This window comes from Pieris brassicae, chromosome 1 (genome assembly GCF_905147105.1).
Source record: "Pieris brassicae chromosome 1, ilPieBrab1.1, whole genome shotgun sequence".
Lineage (NCBI taxonomy): Eukaryota > Metazoa > Arthropoda > Insecta > Lepidoptera > Pieridae > Pieris > Pieris brassicae.
In genome coordinates, this window is record NC_059665.1 from 13173980 (window position 1) to 13193422 (window position 19443).

The window sequence follows — 19443 nt, forward strand, 5'->3', positions numbered from 1 at the left end:
GGCCGGCCTTTGAGAGAGGAATATACTACTCTTTTAATCTGTATCTTGTATCTCTGAGGAAAACCCACCAGGAGCCGATTTCACAGTTCCGATTCCGATTCCGAAGAATGTGTCTTGTGATTCGGACAGTGAAAGACTTCCAGCCATCAAGGTGACGCGGATGAAAATTTGAGTTAATACGGCTCGTACGAGAAACGAGGCAGGAGGAACCTAAATAGTACACTTCGTAGAATACGCGGACAGACGTAATGTCTCTGCGTAGAGACAGAGAGAGAGAGAAAATGAAATGTTACAAATGTATCTAGCTGATGTAATGACGACAATATGAAAAGTAAGTTATTACTAAATTAACGAATTGACTTTAGAAAAAAAGAAAATTCGAAGTATATTTAATTATCAAGTTTTTTGTTTACGAAGTATTTTATATTAAACTATATAAATACCGCAATTAATTCGCGTTATTATCGGTTAAATATTTTATTTTTGGCTTGACAACGTCTAGTAAATCGATGAACGGCGAACGCAGGAAAAAAGCATAAGTCATTGTCCCGTTACGCTCATTTAAAGCTTGTGCCGCATCTATTTCTCTTCCACTTGAATACTTAAGTGTGCAATCACTTCATCAATGTTGTGAAAACATGTGTTTACGAAGTATTTTAAATAAAACTATATAAATACTGCAATTAATTCGCGTTATTATCGGTTAAAGATTTTATTTTTGGCTTGACGACGTCTGGTAAATCGATGAACGGCGAACGCAGGACAAGAGCATGACTCATTGTCTTACACTCGAAGATTTAAATGTACAATCATTCCAAGATGACCGTAAACCGACTTTATAACAACCAGTTTTTTTACAAACACATTAGTAGTTTCGAGATTGGAAACAACATCGGGTACTCTCTGAAAAGCCCCTTCCATCTGCACATTAGCTCATTCAATCAGTCTTAAGCCAAGTTTAAAACGTTTATTTTCGTGACAAAAGCTGCACCTTCGTAATGAAAGGATGAAGGGCTTTAAGAACAACAAACCTATTTGTGAAAAGCAAACATGAGGTGTGAACGTCATATGGTCACTTTACTGTGTAAACATTACGTAATTGTCTTATCCTTTTTCTCTATGTTAGATTACAAAGGAATTAATTGGATTATATTATTTCATTCATAAGCGAGCAGTGTTGGCCTTCAGTCAGTGGCTTCAGTCTCTCACCCCCAAGGTCGTTAGTTCGAGCCCCAACTGCACCAATGGACATTGAAGGAAACGGTGAGGAACACAGGAGGCTGATACCTACTTGACTATAAGATTGACAAATGATCATGAAACAGATTCAGAAATCTGGCGCCCAGACCTAAAAAAGTTGTAGCGCCACTGATTTATTTTATAGTATCAACACTTAGTAACTTCGCTTACAAATGCAAACATTTATTTCGCCACCGAACGAACCCTATATACAGTATCTAAGCCCTGGAAGGCTGCCATGAAAGTGGCATTATTTTTAAAAGTAGTTTTAGATTTCGTTTAAAAACGTGTGATTTAAAAAGCACTTAAAATAACTTTGTTCGAAAATTGTAGAGTGCACCGTCCATCACAGAAAAGTACTAGGATTTTCCTGTAATGTACAACCATAATTTATATTTTATACTATAGTATTTTAAGGCCAGAGAACCTTAATAATCTAGAGATTTATTTGTAAGAATGAAATGAAGTCAAAGGCAAACAATTAATATATGTATTTAGCACACAATATCACACGTAGTGAAAATACAGAAATAGAAAAACTGTCAGGAGGTTGTTCTGGGTAACATGTGAAAATAGTCTTCAAAGGCAAATTAATTCCTTTGAATGAATATGATAACCAACATAATTTGTTTTAGTTTTCTTTGTATTGTATTTTTCGAGGAGGACAAGATGCTTCGGGCGTTTGACCTGAATCCCTTTCTAACCAGTTTTGTAACTGAAACATTTAGTTGTTGGGCTAAGTGATTTCGCTAGACCCGGATTCGCAACGAAACCAAAAGCTTATTTTTTTCTCTAGTATATTTCTTACTGGTTCAAAAGATTTTTTGAAGTTATACTACTTTTGGTACGTCAGGGAAAAATGTTGATGGTAAATTTTTCCGTCCGTCACAAAAACCGACACCCTCACACCGTTACACGCAACCGACACCCTGAAGTTAGCATTTTAAAATAAAAAATGTCCATTTCTTTAATTACGTCGAAATAAGTTTTTTGTGATATTTAAATAAACTTTATTTAATTCCATAATGTGATACAATAAAACTTTCAATGTATTAAATGCCTTTCTATTAGTGGGTACTTAATAGAATACTTACTAGAAAAGATATTGGTTTAATCTTTAAATCTGGAACGATTGAGAGGCGTCGTATAAAAATTATAAGAACATCGGAAATTTATATATTTTAAGTGACGATCTTAAAAGGCATATTGATGTTAATATTTTTTTTATATCTAAGCAAAATATCATTAAATACTTCTATCCTAGCAATTAGGCCTGATACAGATTAAAACAAATAATGATATTTTGCTTAGATATAAAAAAAATATTAACATCAATATGCCTTTTAAGATCGTCACTTAAAATATATAAATTTCCGATGTTCTTATAATTTTTATACGACGCCTCTCAATCGTTCCAGATTTAAAGATTAAACCAATATCTTTCTGCCGTTAATCTCAAAATTAATTTGGCCAAGATTCGTAAATCTTCGTCGAAATATATTATAACATTTCTGAACGCGGTACTAGGATACCTACTGCACTGCGTATTTTCAGTTTCTCATAACAGCTAATTTATGAAAGACATTCAATTCTTTTCGTGAAAATAGCCCGTAGACTGAAATTGCTACTTAAGTTGTGTGGACTTTAAAGACGTTTTGAAAAATTATACATAAAATGGAGGAATGTTATAGTAGAAATATTAGTAAATCTTTCTATAATAAAACATTACGATACAATTGTTTTTATTATAATATAATATATTATAATATTTAACCTTTTAATAAAGTCGTGACAATATTTACATATGTTTAACGCAAGTTTAAAAAACCTGACACATAAAATGTTCATTAATATAAATAAAAGGTGACAGAATAGAAGATATTATAGTATAAGGAAAACGTTTTCAAAAGGAAACTTTTGACATTTGCCATTTCTTTTCATTACTGGATGAAAATCTGGCTGGGTGGAAACCGGTATTGAAATCCATAAACTTTCGTAAAATGACTGTACAATGTGTAGAAAAAAAAATAAGCCCCATATTTCTGTGTCTGTTTCATGATCAATCATCAACCTGAAAGGCAAGTAGGTAATCAGCCTCCTGTGACTGACACACGCCGTCGACTCTTTGGGTCTAAGGCAAGCCGGTTTCCTAACGATGTGTTCTTTTACCGTTTGAGCGAATGTTAACTGCGCACACAGGATGAGAGTCGCATGCTGAAACCACTAGACCAACACTGCTCTAATTGTATATATCTCTCTAAATTACACACGCAGGTCCTTTTTAGGAAAAAATTAAGCCATACAAACTGTTACCGCATAAAATATTTTGATTCTTTCAACCGCAAACTTCAAAGTAATATTTCATTTAGGAACAAAGCGAAGCTGCTAGCAATTTACTTTCTTGTACAAATCTAAGTTAACGAGCTCATTATCGATCCGAGCGCTTACAGAATCGCACCTTACAATAAATGTAGATAAACAAATTGTTCAAATTTGAAATTGAAACATCGAAAACATTATATCAAACGTCTGGAGGATAACCCAACATAATAAAACCCGTAGCAAATGTAAACAGGTCGTTAAAAACTATTAGAATTTGTACAAGTATTTACATTCTAAATTCAAATTACATACCTCAGTAAATTGGATCCGAATCGTACAAAGTAAATACTGTCTCCTATTGAAACCTAAAGTGGCCGCACAAAAGGGTTTTCTAAGGCTTTTCTCACAATGGTCGAGTGCCCACACGGTTCGATATCTACGCAAATATTTTCTTTCAATCATGTCGTGATTCTTGAATTAGTTTGGCGAGTCTCTTTACGATATTGAGTGTGCAAGTGTTTTAGTGCTTTTTCTTTGTGAATGTAGGAGCCTATGTTCATATCCAAAGCCTATAATCTTAACCAAATACATGCATGAAATATGAGTGTAAAAGGATTTACAACTATAATAATAATAAAAGCCTCTTCTTATACACATTTATATTTCTATCATCTCATTATTTTTAGATATCTATGTGTGATGGCAATGACCTCCTTTAAATGCTATATCTATAATAATGTACGTAGATGATGCAAGTTAAAGGCTTGTGGAGAATTCTTGCAGTTCTTCGTCGGACCTACGTCTTTGAGAACTGGTAATAAAATAATATTAGTAAAAAATTGCGTTTACAATACGTTACTTAAATGAATAAATGTACTATAACAAAGTACTTTAACAAAGGCTGTGTGAGGAAGAACAATTCAGTTAGATTTATATTGAACTAATAAAACGGTTTAAAAAGTTGATAATTGAGTGATCTGTAGCCTTGGAATACTGATGATTAGGATCGTAATTGCCACGCTCTGGCGCCTGCTTTTACTTATAACTAAATATTATAAGTAAGAACAGTCTTTGGCTTTACCATGCGACATCATGAGGAAACCGGATTGTCTTAGACCCAAATAGTGGACGGCGTGTGTCAAGCACAGAAGGCTCATCACCTACTTTCCTATTACATTGACAAATCACCACCAATACTTTGTACTCACAGTACAAAGTATTCTCTTAATAACAAAAGAAAAGAGCCAGTGGCAAAATAATGCTAAATTTTATCTTAAAGTAAAACTTTCTTGGATTTTTTTCAAAATATACAAATTAATTAAATTATATTGGTTACGATCATATTCAAAGACGAATGGAACCCATATATTATTCCTAACAATATCTGTGTAAAGAATCGTTATGCGCTGGAAATCTTTTATATCTTTCAAAGTCGATCTCCGATATGGATCTCGGAGAATGGAAAATAAATATTTTACATTTAATAACACGGCGAATCGTTGAATAAAAGAATTTATGTATAACAATAACGTTATATACACTGATATCGTAATATGTTTTTAAGAGCTATGATTGGTTTGAGGTTAAGTTTTCAAGCCTAAATTTTTTTCTAAGTGAACATGTTCTTAAACCTAAAGGTATACCTCAAGGTACAGGATGTATCTGAGATCTTGAGGGTTATAGCGGTTATTTTAGTTGTTATTTATATACTCTGTTCTACAGTATATATAAACAAATAATCTTTGGTGTAAGAAAGGCGACAAAAAGCTGATACCTTTTATAAATATCCAAGAATCACAAAATTTATTGTCATTTCTAAATCTCTCAAATTCGATTTGAATCGAAATATCATTCATTCTTGTAACTTAATGTACACGTATGAACGTCGTTAAAAATATGGTTCGTAATTGACATTTACTGCCAGTACTGAAATCATAGACAAAGCAAACAAATAAAACTAGTCATTTTCTTGAACAAATATAATCTTTTTTATAGGAGATAGCACAAATATAAGGCTCGCAAGTGCGTCGCCGGCCTTTTAGAAAAATCTATAACTTTCATAATCATATATGTAATAAATCTTCAATTTAAAGACATTCATTTAAAAATCACTGTAAAGTTAACATTCTGTGAAATTCATGAAAACATCGACAGTACATCACAAAAATTGGAAAATGGAACAGTATTTCAAAATTTTAATGGAATTGGAAAGTGAATTGTCGAAACGGAAATTAAAGGATTTGTTTGCTATTATTTAAGCGCTTGTGTTATGTAAAGGCGGCTACGGTACTGAAATATTAAAAAAAGGTGTGTGCGTATTTGTTTATCTATATTCACTTTGTATTCGTGCTAATGATAATATAAATAAATAAAAAATCTGCGTTTACTGTCCCACGACGTTATGCGATAGAATTGCCATCGAAAGTTCTATGTTCTAAGGACTAAACGAATACATCAACCAATAACGTCTATTTTGCTACGTTCGCCCTTTCTCTCAAACAGTCTCAAACGCTCTCTCCCTTTTCTTCGACAAAAACGCTGCATATCTTCGTGACGTTACCGTAAAAAATCCACTTCAAAAAAAGTATCAATTAATATAAAAAAGTAACTTAAAACTCAATAAATTAAACAGATTTATTTATTAGCAACATGATCACAGTACGCAAAAGCACATAGATTCGATTCTAAGGCAAATCATAAATTATAATTAAATATACAATAATTCAACAAAAAAACAAACTTTTCAATAATAAAATATGTCTGGAGAGAAACACTTACTCACAAAATTCGATTTACTCAGCGACGCCTGAAGGCAGTATCAGTTTGTAGGTACTTAAATTTTTTGTTTAGTTAAATATTAAGTTTACATAAACTTTTTATCAAAACTTATGTCAAAAAGAGGCAATATTTTTATTTTGAAAACCACAGAAACAACCAAAACAATTTACGCCAATATTAAGCTAGGAATATCATGCTATCATCAAAAGGAAGCATGAATAAGAAAATAATTATTTTCTTTTGAGAGCCTCCCACAGTTTAGTAGGACAATATCGAGATCGACATCAGAATTTTCGAATTGAAAATTTATTTTTTTGCTAAATTAACAGTTATTTTAGTATATAAATAAGCCGTACTCATTTCAAGATTGTATTTAAATATATGTTCAAACAAAACTGGCCACTTCATTTAATATTATGAAATAAAAGCAGGGTTGGTAACTCAAGTAACTTTAGCCTGCGACTCTCATCCTTAAAATTGTAGGTTTGAACCCGACTGTGCACAACTGGATATTATGTCTATGTGCAAACATAATACTCCTACATATGGTCAATGGCAAGGGTCAGGCAGGAGTCTGATCACCTACTTGCCTATTAGAAAAACAATTGATGTCGAGAATCGAACAGACACAGAAAGCCCAGACAATTCTAAACAAAACAAAAAAGACTCTAGCGCCACTCCTTTTATAATATATAGTAAGTAACAAACAACTAAAACTTTCTTTTACTCGGATTAACCTTATTCAAACGATGCGTTACGTTATAAAAACATCTCAAACAAATGATAAAATTCGTTTTATCTACGCCATTTACAAGCCTGCAAAGATGTATCCCTCTAATGGCCGTTCTCAAATTGTTCGCGGCGTGATGCTTACGAAAATATTTCGTGACTTCAGAAAATGGAGTTTATTCATAACATTACCGGTAGATATTAAGAATTCAATAGTATATATTAACTATGGAAATTTCGATTGATTAACTGTCGTATGAACTCAATTAAGACCGTTTGTCTTTCTAATTTATATGAGTCAGGCACTGAAAACAACTACTCGCCAATATCCCTCATATTCAAATGGTCTTCATTGAATTCATATACTAATAATGACGGACGCACTAGAGAAGGGACAAGTTAAAAGTACCCTTAACACACCGATATGCATGGTGACTGTCATGTTAGTGGATGGAGCGAGAGAGGAATGTCAAGACGGTAGTAAGAGGACATTCGTGGTCTCTGTCTATCCCTTCGGGGAAAAGGGATAAACATATTAAATATATATTAAAATAAGCCGAAGCTTGAAATTTCCACTTCTGCATTTAGGATTAATATGTAAATATTCAGGCAATGCCGTTTTTGCTGATACGTGAACACACAGTGTTACTTAAATTTCACGAACAATAATTCAGAAAATCGATATAAAAATACTATAACGAAGGAATAACTTGCGTTTTATTTTTCAGTGAATGTAAGATATTTTAACCCTGTAACATCAAAGCCTCTTTGTTCGATAAAAGGCATAATACCTTAAGGCTAAGGACAGTACAAATACTTCGTAAAATAAACACAAAAAAATATGTTTTCCTTGCATAAGTCCATAGTTAATATTGTACTTTAGTTTTTACGTTTTTAAAATTACTGAAAAAGTGATTATTATTGGCGGTAACATAAAAACCCTTTGACAAAAGAAGATGGTGTTACTGATTTTATTTTCTATACTTATTTTTCTAAACCGTAATTACCAAAATACGGTGACCATAGACTAAATTAAACACTGGCCTACGAATGTTAACCACAGACTAACGTAATATCCTCTATAAATTTACTCTATGCGACCGCAACTGTTAAAAGTGATTACTATTTAGATAAATGAAAATAATGTTATTTCAAATTTGTGTTAGTAAATTTGGCTTGCGTTGAAATTGAATAGTATTTATGGGAATTATTTACTACGGTTGACTTATTCAAATGTATTTTAAATTTTATTAATAATTGAGATATCATCGGTACTATTTTAGGTGACAGTAATTTAATATTATCCTAGTGGGAGTGCCATGCTGTTGCTTTCGGGCTTCAGCCAATCGGGCAGGCACGACCGGGGCAGTACCACTGTCTCACAGAAAACCGGCGTGAAGTGATGCAATAGGTTCATCTTATTGTACTCGCGTTTCGTGCGGTGAGTGAGACTCCCGGAGCCCATCAATTCCCCCCTCCCCCAGAATATGAAGATGCAGTTTAAACAGAGATTACCCCAGGGGGGTACCACACGTTTCCGCTGTGGAGAATCCCCCTCTGAGCGTCCATCATCGGAACAATCAGTATTCGGTGGTGGATGCACAGGCTGCCCTTCGTATTCTGGGGTGGGCAAAAACTGCTCAAAAAACTATAAGTTTCGATCTCGGGGCAAACGGAAGAATTTACCGAAGGCATCCCCTTCCACGCTCTCAGTGGACTTTACCAATGTTAGGGGGCTCAACTCTAATCTTAACGCGGTTCACTTTCACCTCGAAACTGCGAAGCCGGCCTTATTCTTCCTTACTGAGACTCAGATATCCTTCCCGGCTGATACTTCCTACCTCTCCTACCCGGGGTACAAATTGGAACATTCATTTGTGCCGCGGGCGGGAGTTTGCGTGTACGTCAGAGAGGATATCTGTTCTCGTCGCCTCGGGTCGCTTGAAGGAAGGGACCTATCTAGCCTCTGGCTGCGCGTAGACTGCGATGACCATCCGCGATTCTACGCATGCCTGTATAGGTCCCATAGCGGAAATACCGAAACTGAGCGACTCATTGGATGTGCCAAATGGCTACAGATTCCCTGCTCGAAGGGGTTCCTACCGCTGAAATCGTGATACTTGGCGATTTTAACGCTCACCATGCCGATTGGCTCGGTTCGGAAACCACCGATCACGCGGGAAGATCCTTTCACGACTTTGCTTTAGCTTACGACCTGTCACAAATGGTCCCTGCGATTACGCGAATACCAGATGTGGATGGTCATAAACCCTCTTTGTTGGACCTTCTGCTGACCTCACATCCGGAGACCTATCAAGTCTCTGTTGACCCGCCATTGGGTTCATCGGATCATTGTGTGGTCCGGAATACTGTGCCTACTACGCGCCCTCCTCGGCCCCGTTTTTCGGGTTGTCGTCGTATTTGGCACTATCGGTCAGCAGATTGGGATGGGATGCGGTCTTTCTTTGCGTCCTACCCTTGGGGGCCTATGTGCTTTTCGTCGGAAGCTCCAGATTCCGTCGCTGCCTCTGTCGCCGAAGTGGTTCTGCAGGGCATGGAACTTTTTATTCCATTCTCTGCGGTGCCGATCGGTGGCAGGTCACAGCCCTGGTTTAAGCGTTCTTGCAAGGCGGCATCGCGTCGAAAGCGAGAATGCTTTAATGCATGGGCGGAAGCGGCGATATCTCGTGATGCCAATACCAGCGAACATAAAAAAGCATATAACTCAGCCTCCAGGTCCTTCAAACGGGAAATCGCTAAGGCAAAGTCAGAGCACATCGCCAGATTTGGCGAGAGATTGGCCCAACTCCCTTCTGGGACCCGAGCCTTCTGGTCTCTCGCCAAAGCTGTACAAGGGAATTTTTGTCAGCCATCGATACCACCGCTGCACAGAGAGGATGACTCGCTCGCCCACACTGCGAAGGAGAAGGCCGACCTCTTGGGCTGTCTCTTTGCGTCCAACTCGACTTTGGATGACCGGGGGAGATCACCACCGGCGATTTCGCGGTGTGATAACTCAATGCCGGAAATCACATTCCAGCAACGTGCTGTTCGCAGAGCACTATCTTCCTTGGACATTCATAAGTCGAGCGGGCCGGATGGTATCCCTCCAATTGTGCTGCGTACATGTGCTCCTGAGTTGGCTCCGGTCCTGACGCGCCTTTTCCGGTACCTGTACTCGCTCGGCACTGTCCCGAAGTGCTGGAAGACCGCTTCGATACATCCGATCCCTAAAAAAGGCGATCGCACTGATCCATCCAACTATCGCCCAATCGCAATAACCTCCTTGTTCTCCAAAATAATGGAATCCATTATTAATGGCCAGCTCTTGAGTTATCTAGAGGGCCACCAGCTGATTAGCGATTATCAGTACGGCTTTCGTCGTGGTCGTTCAGCTGGTGACCTTCTAGTATACCTTACTCATAGATGGGCAGAGGCAATTGAGTCCAAGGGGGAGGCACTAGCGGTTAGTTTGGACATAGCGAAAGCCTTCGATCGGGTGTGGCACAAAGCACTGCTCTCGAAGCTACCAGCCTACGGGCTTCCTGAGAAATTATGCGACTGGATCTCCAGCTTTCTAGCCGATCGGAGCATCAAGGTCGTCGTCGACGGAGCATGTTCCGACCTTAAACCCGTGAATGCTGGGGTCCCACAAGGCTGTGTTCTGTCCCCGACCCTGTTTCTTCTGCATATCAATGACATGTTGCAACTTAGCAACATTCATTGCTATGCGGACGACAGCACTGGGGATACTCTTTACACTGGCCGGGCAGGTATTTCTCGGGCAGTTGTCGATGAGTACCGGAACAAACTTGTGTCTGAAGTCGAAACTCTTTTACGTGGAGTCTCGGACTGGGGTAGACTAAACCTAGTCCAATTTAACCCCAAGAAGACACAAGTTTGCGCGTTTTCCGCGAAAAAAATACCCTTTGTCGCTACTCCTCTTTTCGAAAACACTCTTCTTGAAGCCACAGCCAGCATCGGAATACTTGGCGTTGACATATCGAACGACGTTCAGTTTCGCGGTCATTTGGAGGGAAAGGCTAAATTAGCCTCCAAAAAGCTTGGTGTGCTCAGCAAGGCGAGACGGTACTTCACTCCGGGCCACCGCTTGCAACTCTATAAAGCGCAAATACGGCCCCACATGGAATACTGTTCTCACCTCTGGGCGGGGGCTCCCCAGTACCAGCTCCTTCCACTTGACCGTATCCAACGAAGAGCGGTTCGAATCGTTGATGACCAATCCCTCTCCGAGCGGCTCGATCCTTTGGCGTTGCGTAGAGATGTGGGGTCACTCTGTATCTTCTACCGCATTTACCATGGAGAGTGTTCAGAGGAGTTGTTCGGATTAATACCTGCAGCTGAGTTTCAGCATCGGACGTCGAGGCAAAATACAAAATTCCACCCGTATCACCTCGACGTACGACGTTCCACGACTGAGCGTTTCTCAAGGCAATTTTTGCCGCGCACCACCGCTATGTGGAACCAGCTGCCCACTAAAGTATTTCCGAACCAATTCGACTTAGGGTCCTTCAAGAAAAGAGCGTACAAATTCTTAAAAGGCCGGCAACGCACTCGCGAGCCCTCTGGCATTGAGAGTGTCCATGGGCGGCGGTATCACTTAACATCAGGTGAGCCTCCTGCCCGTTTGCCCCCTATTTTATAAAAAAAAAAAAAATATAAATTTTGAGTTAAATAATTTATCTATATATAATTATATAGATGTGTATACACGGGCCAAACGGGCAAGGAGGCTCACCTGATGTTAAATGACACTGCCGCCTATACACAATTACGTTGCCAGAGTGCCCGCGAGTGCGTTGGCGGCCTTTTAATAAGTCAAATTGGTTTGGAAATACTTCAGTGTGCAGCTGGTTCCACATAGTGGCGGTGCGCGGCAAAAACTGCCTTAGAAAACGCTCAGTCGACGTCGAGGTGATACGGATGGTATTTCGTATCCTTTCTCGACGTCCGATGATGAAACTCAGCTGCAGGTATTGATCCGAACAACTCCTCTGAACACTCTCTATGGTAAATGCGGTAGAAGATGCAGAGTGACGCCACATCTCTACGCATCGCCAAAGGATCAAGCCACTCGGAGAGGGGACAATTGATTAGTTCACAACTGATTTAATAAATTTATTTATTTATTTAGACTTCGAAGCGATGCGAGGGTGGGCCTTAAGGTGAACTCTTCAAGACTAAATATATGACAAACATGGAAAAAACCAAACATGGAAACTACCAGTAGATATTGTAAATTTCTAATAATCTAATCTAATTAACAATATATATTTTATTAATATAAAAACTTACCTCGGCCAATGAATTCCCTGGTATCTTCAGACAGAACATAAAAGGGGTGTTGACGCGTTTGAGGATCTCGTGGAAGTCCAGTCGTACGCTTTTGGGCCTAAGCATACGGAAGTACGTGCAGAGTGATGATCCGTGTGTTGTCAGATGTGTTCCAAAGAGACGCATGAAGCCAGCACCTGGTGAATAATAGATTATTGAAGTGATAACATGCAGTCACTAATAGAAGCGCCAAGTCTTTAACACAAACAATAATGGTCACCATCAGACTGGTCAAGGCAACACTGGTCTAATTATCAATAGATATGTGGAAGCCTATTAATTATTAATAATTAAGACTCCTTATGGTGTACAGGCCTCCTCTAACTGGCTGCATCTCTGTCTATCTTTAGCAGTTTTCTCCCATTCTTCCCCACCAACTTCTTTAAGTTCGTTAGCCCACCGTGCAAGAGGGTGACCTCTCTTTCTTTTCCCTGGTGGCCCATATGACCTTGTTATCCTGTTTATTCATCTGCGATTGTTTATGCCAACGGTATGTTATCCTATCCATTTCTGTGATTTTTTGCAATGGGACAGTGCATTAATATTTTGTTTTCTTTTTTGTTTCTGTACTTCTTATCTTGTCCTTTATTTTTATAGTATAAAAGTATAACTTGGTTTTTACCAGCCTGCTCCCTGAATCTCTATGCCCTATCGAAAAATGTGACAGCACTTGATGATAACCAGAATATTTTAAAGTTATTATCACAAAGGAAACAGGTCCCATATAAAGAGAGAATTGTAAATTATGTACGTATGCTAATACCCAACCCATCATGACCATGACTGAGTGACCTGTGAGGCATCCCGCGGCATATTGGAAAAATATGAGGATCGATAGACTAGAATTCGGGAACTATGACGACCTTTTATTCGTAGATAACAGAAGAGAGCGTAATTGTTAATTTAGCTTTTGTTTTTGTGCAGAAATTACTATTATATTAGTATGATATATTACAGCAATCCGCAGTTATCTGGGACTAATTACGAAATTAATTTCATTATTGTTCAAATAAGCACATTAAGCGGAGTCGGCTGAAATCTAACGACAATTTATTCAAGCAATTATAATGGGCTCAACTCCAGATGATTTAATACGGCTTTTTGAATGAGATTCGGGGAGTTTGAAGGAATTACCAATCTCCGATTCTATATTAAATCTCTGTGGCAGGTGGACATTTTGTTAAATATTAACGTTGGCTTTGGAGATTACGCGTCGGTGGGAATAATATAAATTCATTTTTAATCTCTATTTTAAGACGTTTCAGATCTTTTAGAGAAACATTTTTAATAAAAAAAAATATTCTTTTACTCAATATTCTGATTGCTTTTTGTCGTGATTAATGAATTTGGTAGTAGTACATACTCACGTTAATGAAAGACAGTGTTTTATATAATATTTTTACGATCTTTTGACACGAAATATTATTTGAGTTTTCTGATAAGGGTTCATGAAATAGAGAGTTTTTTTTTTTTTTTTTATTAGAGGATTATTATTCTTTTAACTAAATGACAACATTCTCCAATTTATTTTCTAACAAGAACTGTTACAAAAATTATACTTTGATCAAAGTCAAACGATTAAAAAACTCACGCATATGTAAACAAAATTTGTCCACTGGTTTAGTTAGTAGATTAGTTATGTATTACCGTATTGATGACTGAATGTGATGATGGTTTTGAAACACACAAACTCTTGCCACATCCCCAAAGTAGAATATAATATACTAAGAGTACCTTATGTAGTATTAGTGTGTAGTTAAATATCCAATATACAATGAAAATAATTACAAAGCGCATTAGGCACTCTGAACAGTAATATTCGTCTAAGTAAGATGTTTTTGCGTGGCCCATTTCCCTTCCAATTCCACATAATGAGAATCGTGGGAGTTCTCTCAATAATTTTACGACTTTTTAAACCAAAAGTTTACTCAAAATTTGTATATAAAATCTGTTTTATATAGCTGCTTTTTATTCGTTAAACAAAGAATGCGACTATATCGTGAATAGAGACAAATTATTATTACCAGATGGGGTTGCCAGTTTTGAAAAGAAAAATACATATTTTTAACGCATCTATTGGTATAAAAGGCGTTTTCGCTTAAAGCAGTGACGATATCAATTGAAGAATTGATGAAGCGAAATATAATATTAAGTGAATTTTTTATACAACAAATCTTAGCTTAGATTTCTCTAATCGCTAACGCAATGGGAAATTTCAATCTAAAATATTTAATACAATACAATTTATTCAAACTATAGTTTTTTTTCATTATCACGAGCTATGTTTATGTTCTCCTCTCTCTCTGTGTTGGTCGGTAGCTCATGTCTGATCGTCGTGGTCAGTAAGGAAACATCTGGAGCAGACAATATTTTTAACCCGTTTCTATAACAGTGTATAATTTTGCGGAATTGCCCTCAAAACTATACACTATACAAGTCTTTCACTTGATCATCACCATCTGGTTGGAGATGTGATACCATGCTCGATCAGTTTCTCCACGTTCTCCAATCCAATCCAAGTTCTCATCTCCCCTGGACATTGTATTCTGAATTAAATGTATTTATGTCCTGCAGGTGATGTTAAAAAATCTACTTTTGTATATTTGTCTTCTATACTATGTAATGTTTATATAAATTCGTCTATAAACGTCAAAACCTTAATTAAATATACAATTTTACTTCAACCATTCAAAAGTGTTTTCAGATTTTAACACGTATTTTGAGAGTGCTCGTAAATATAGAAAAAATTCAGCATGTTTTCAATTTGAAACACCAAACGCATAATAGTACCGTGATCCTTGATTTTTGTTTTTTGCTATGCATACTACGGAACACTTAAAAATACAGTGAAAAATATTTCAATCGAAATGTATGATAAACTTTGCACGGGTTGTGGTTATTAATAAATAAAGTTTTTATTTTTATTTTTACCGAATAGCGTAAAGCTTTTGCTGAAAAATGTTGAATTTAATAGTGTTAATTAAGTCTGAATCCAATTTATATGCAAAACTTTATTCCATTTTAAAACATATTTATTATGTTTTTTATAGAACATGGGGCAAACGGGCAGGAGGCTCACCTGATGTTAAGTGGTACCGCCTCCCATGGACACTCTCAATGCCAGATGGCTCGCGAGTGCGTTACCGACCTTTTAAGAATTGGTACGCTCTTTTCTTGAAGGACCCTAAGTCAAATTGGTTCGGAAATACTTCAGTGGGCACCTGGTTTCTGGTTTGGTGGTCCGCGGCAAAAGTTGCCTTGAAAAACGCTCAGTCGTGGAACGGCGGACGTCGAGGTCATACGGGTGGAATTTCGTATATGTCAAAAAACATACCCTCTTTTTGTATAACCCGTATTTGTGAGACAATTTTAAATTTTTATTCTTATATACTACTGTAAAGCACTAGTAACATCGACTCCAGACAATTAATTTGTGTATGTGTATTCTGTTCGATACGCGTATAAACAAAAGACAATCCAAAGAAAAAAGAGAGAGAAAAGGAAAGAGTTAGACAATCAGATTTTTAACTTCTAAAAGCGATTTTTTTATATATTCAAAATATTTTTAAAAAGATACTTAATTGGACTTCTCTTTTCGAAGACACTCTCTTGAATGCCTCGATTATCGGAATACTGAGCGTTGACATATGGAATGACGTTTCGTTTCGCCAAACTAGCCTCATGGAAGCTTGGTGTGCTCAGTAAGGCGACTAGAGTACTGTTCTCACCTCTGGGCGGATGCTTCCCAGTACGAGCTCATTCCACTTGACCAAAGAGCGATTCAAATCGTCGACGCCCAGTCACTTTCCGAATGAAGTCTCTTCTTCTACCGCATTTACCATGGAGAGTGTTCAGAGGAGTTATTCGGTTTAATACCTGCAGCTAAGTTTCTTCATCGGATGTGACGGCAGACTACGAAATACCACCATATCACTTTAACGTCCATTGTTCTACAACTTTGTGTTTCTTAAGGCAGTTTTTGTGCACCACAGCTATGTGGAACTAGCTGCCTACTGAAGTATTTCCGAATCACTACGACTTAGGGTCCTTCAAGAAAAGAGCGTACCAATTCTTAAAAGGTTGCCAATGCACTTGCGGGCCTTCTGGCAATGTGAGTGCCCGGCGGTGTCACTTCACTTCAGGTGAGCCTCCTGCCCATTTGCCCTGTTATATAAAAAAACTTCTTCATTTTACTACCTGCCAAAGCTAACGTAGTAAGCTCCTTCGTGAAGGCTCTAAGCGGTTTTGAAACAGATTTAAAAAATACGTGTGTACTTATGTTCACGAGTCAGAAGTTATAATTCTATGGCGTAACATGAGAAAAATCTTTAAAAAATTAACTTTCGTCTTATTCTACGTTTTAGAAAAAACGACTCTAACAAAAAATTTAATACATTAAAAGTTTTCGCATTATCTAGTTAAATAAAGTTTATTTCAATATCACTGCAGAAGAATATTTCTAAAGAATTAAAGAAATGGGCATTTTTATTTTAAAATCTTGACTAGGCTTCATTGTGACGGTTTGCTTCATAAAAATTTACTCTCATCATTGTTCCCTAACGCGCCAAAAGAAGTATAACTTCATAAAGTTTGGAAGAGCCTTTATCATACATTTTAATACAGGGTGAATTTAATTATTATTAAACTACACAAAACACACGTAAGAACATATAACACACAAAAATACAATAGAAAGCATTAAATTTAAAGTTAAAATCACTTGATTCCAAACACTTTTTAAACAAAACAGTATCAATGCCTACACTTATTACAAACAAGTCACTTTCTGATGAACAAGTTGGAAAATAATTACGTTATAGTTTTCGCTTATAATATAAGTAGGTTTTTGTTATCATATGACACAACTACGGTCCGCCTGCAGTGCCTTTTACCCTTATCAGAGGCTACTTTAATAATCATAAAACAATATTATGTTTTCAAACTTATCTACCAGTAAATCATGGTTTAATTATTATTACTGTCGGAAGTCGTAAATCCATCCCTCATATCGTAATAAAATTGAGTTAGTCATCGCACGCACATTACTAGATCGTTATTTTTATCAGTCGAATAAATCTGCACAGTTTGAAAAAATATCTTCTTTATTCATTGTTAAAGGCGATCAAAAAGGTGATCGTCTGTATTTCCAGTAACGTAAGAAAGAATCTTCCTTAATAATAATAAGATAGTGGTACAGTGGTTAGCTCGATCAACTAAAAATATCCGCACAATCAGCCATATGTAAATAGGTATGCAAATGTCATATAATTTTTTACAATGTCTTATTAAGAACATAAAATAATGTCAAAGTTAAATTGGTTAATTTACAATCGGTGTCAAATCTATGGTCCAAATACTATAAAATATATAAGCCTACGCTTTAAAGACACTTTGCCTATACAAATTTCATCACCTTCCCCTTGAATTAATTACCTGGCATCTATAACTTCTAGTTACTTTTTTTGTATACATCGTGGTGGAGCATTTACAATGTCTACCTTTAACGAGTATGTGTTAAATGTAGCAAAATTAATTGGTTCAAAATATCTTAAACCCGAAAGTTATCATGAAAAACATTTTAATTCGGATCTGAATGTAAAATAAATATAACAGGGAAGCATGTATTGAACCGTTTTTCCTTTAAATGGCAGACGTTCTAGGTCAGACTGGAGCCATGTCTAAAAATATAGATGCTACAGTACTGCAGTCGTGTAATGTCTTGCTGTAAAACTTGTACGACATTGAAACTTTGTGCAGTTTGTGAGATTTTCAGCTTTATTGACATGGTCTTCTCGCCTCATAACGTTATGCGTTTTATAGATTTTTAATTATGTACGCTGTATGTTATATAATTAAGGTATTTTTTGCTTTATTCATGTAACTATAGTTAAAAAGAGAAGATTTTATAGATTTAAAGAAATAGATTTTGGCATACAGGATTTTTAACGGGAACTCTCAAAAAGTAATATTTTTTCGCATTATTTGCAATATTTTACATTGATATTCCGTTCATGTTGGTAGTGATATTAAATAGCAAATTAATGAATCAACCAAATTTTTTGTTGTTGAATCGATGTCTCCTCACATTAGCATGTCCAAAAAAACTATTTCTTCGCTAAACTATAGCTTCATGATATTACTACGTATATTTAAATCGTAACGATTTTTAGAACGGAATCATAAATGATAACGTGGTTGTAATTTTTTGTAAAGATTCTACTGTTTTTCATAGATTTTCTTACAACTGCCCCGGGATAAATCTCTTGTAAGCGATAAGACTCCTCCTAACATAATAACGTAACAATTCCTGTATTTAAGACAATATTTTACTATTAATAAAAATACAACTAAAGTACTTATTTAAAATAACTTTTTTAACAAGTGGTCCAGCGGCTTCGTTTAACATATTTCAAACACCTGCTTTTATCGAGTCAATTTTAGAGATTATTTGAACATTTTTGCTCTGTACATACATACATACTATTACTTAAATTTGTTCTAACTCTATTGATTATGCTCGAATTCGTTGTTCATATTTTCGACTTAATTATGCGTAACCTAAAAACCGAAATAAGAACAAATCCATTTACACATTTCTTTATAAAAACCTCAAAGAATACTTCTAAAGAAAACCTTTTGAATGAAATACCCATCATTAATCATACATAAAAAAACTTACTCGTTTAATATTATACTTACTAAGCGAACAAATAAAGCCGAGTTAATAATAATACAAACATGTATCCCTCTGGGAATTAAAGTTATTAACCTCAGTCAAGGTGACGCCAAAACATTGACACGACCATTACCGCATATTACCAAATGAATATTTGAATACCGAATTCAGACTGACACTGTAAATACATTTTATAATATAATGACGATAAATTAAATATAGTTAAAGATTATCACTACTAGAAAGAAAAAACTAGAAATTGCTAAAAATAAAAGGTTTCTTCTTGGTAGGTTATAGCAAGAAAAGAGCGTATCAATTTTTAGAAAGCCGGGAACGCACTCGCT

At 36.3% G+C, this 19443-nt stretch overlaps 1 protein-coding gene across 1 annotated transcript in view; it reads right to left on the reverse strand.

Annotated features, from left to right (window-relative positions):
- Window positions 1-19443, reverse strand: part of LOC123713995 (head-specific guanylate cyclase) — an 85952-nt gene that overhangs the window by 14825 nt on the left and 51684 nt on the right. Inside the window, exon 8 of the mRNA XM_045667955.1 lies at window positions 12385-12560. Within this exon, the coding sequence (XP_045523911.1) occupies window positions 12385-12560 (176 nt within the window). The remainder of the gene's footprint in view (window positions 1-12384; window positions 12561-19443) is intronic.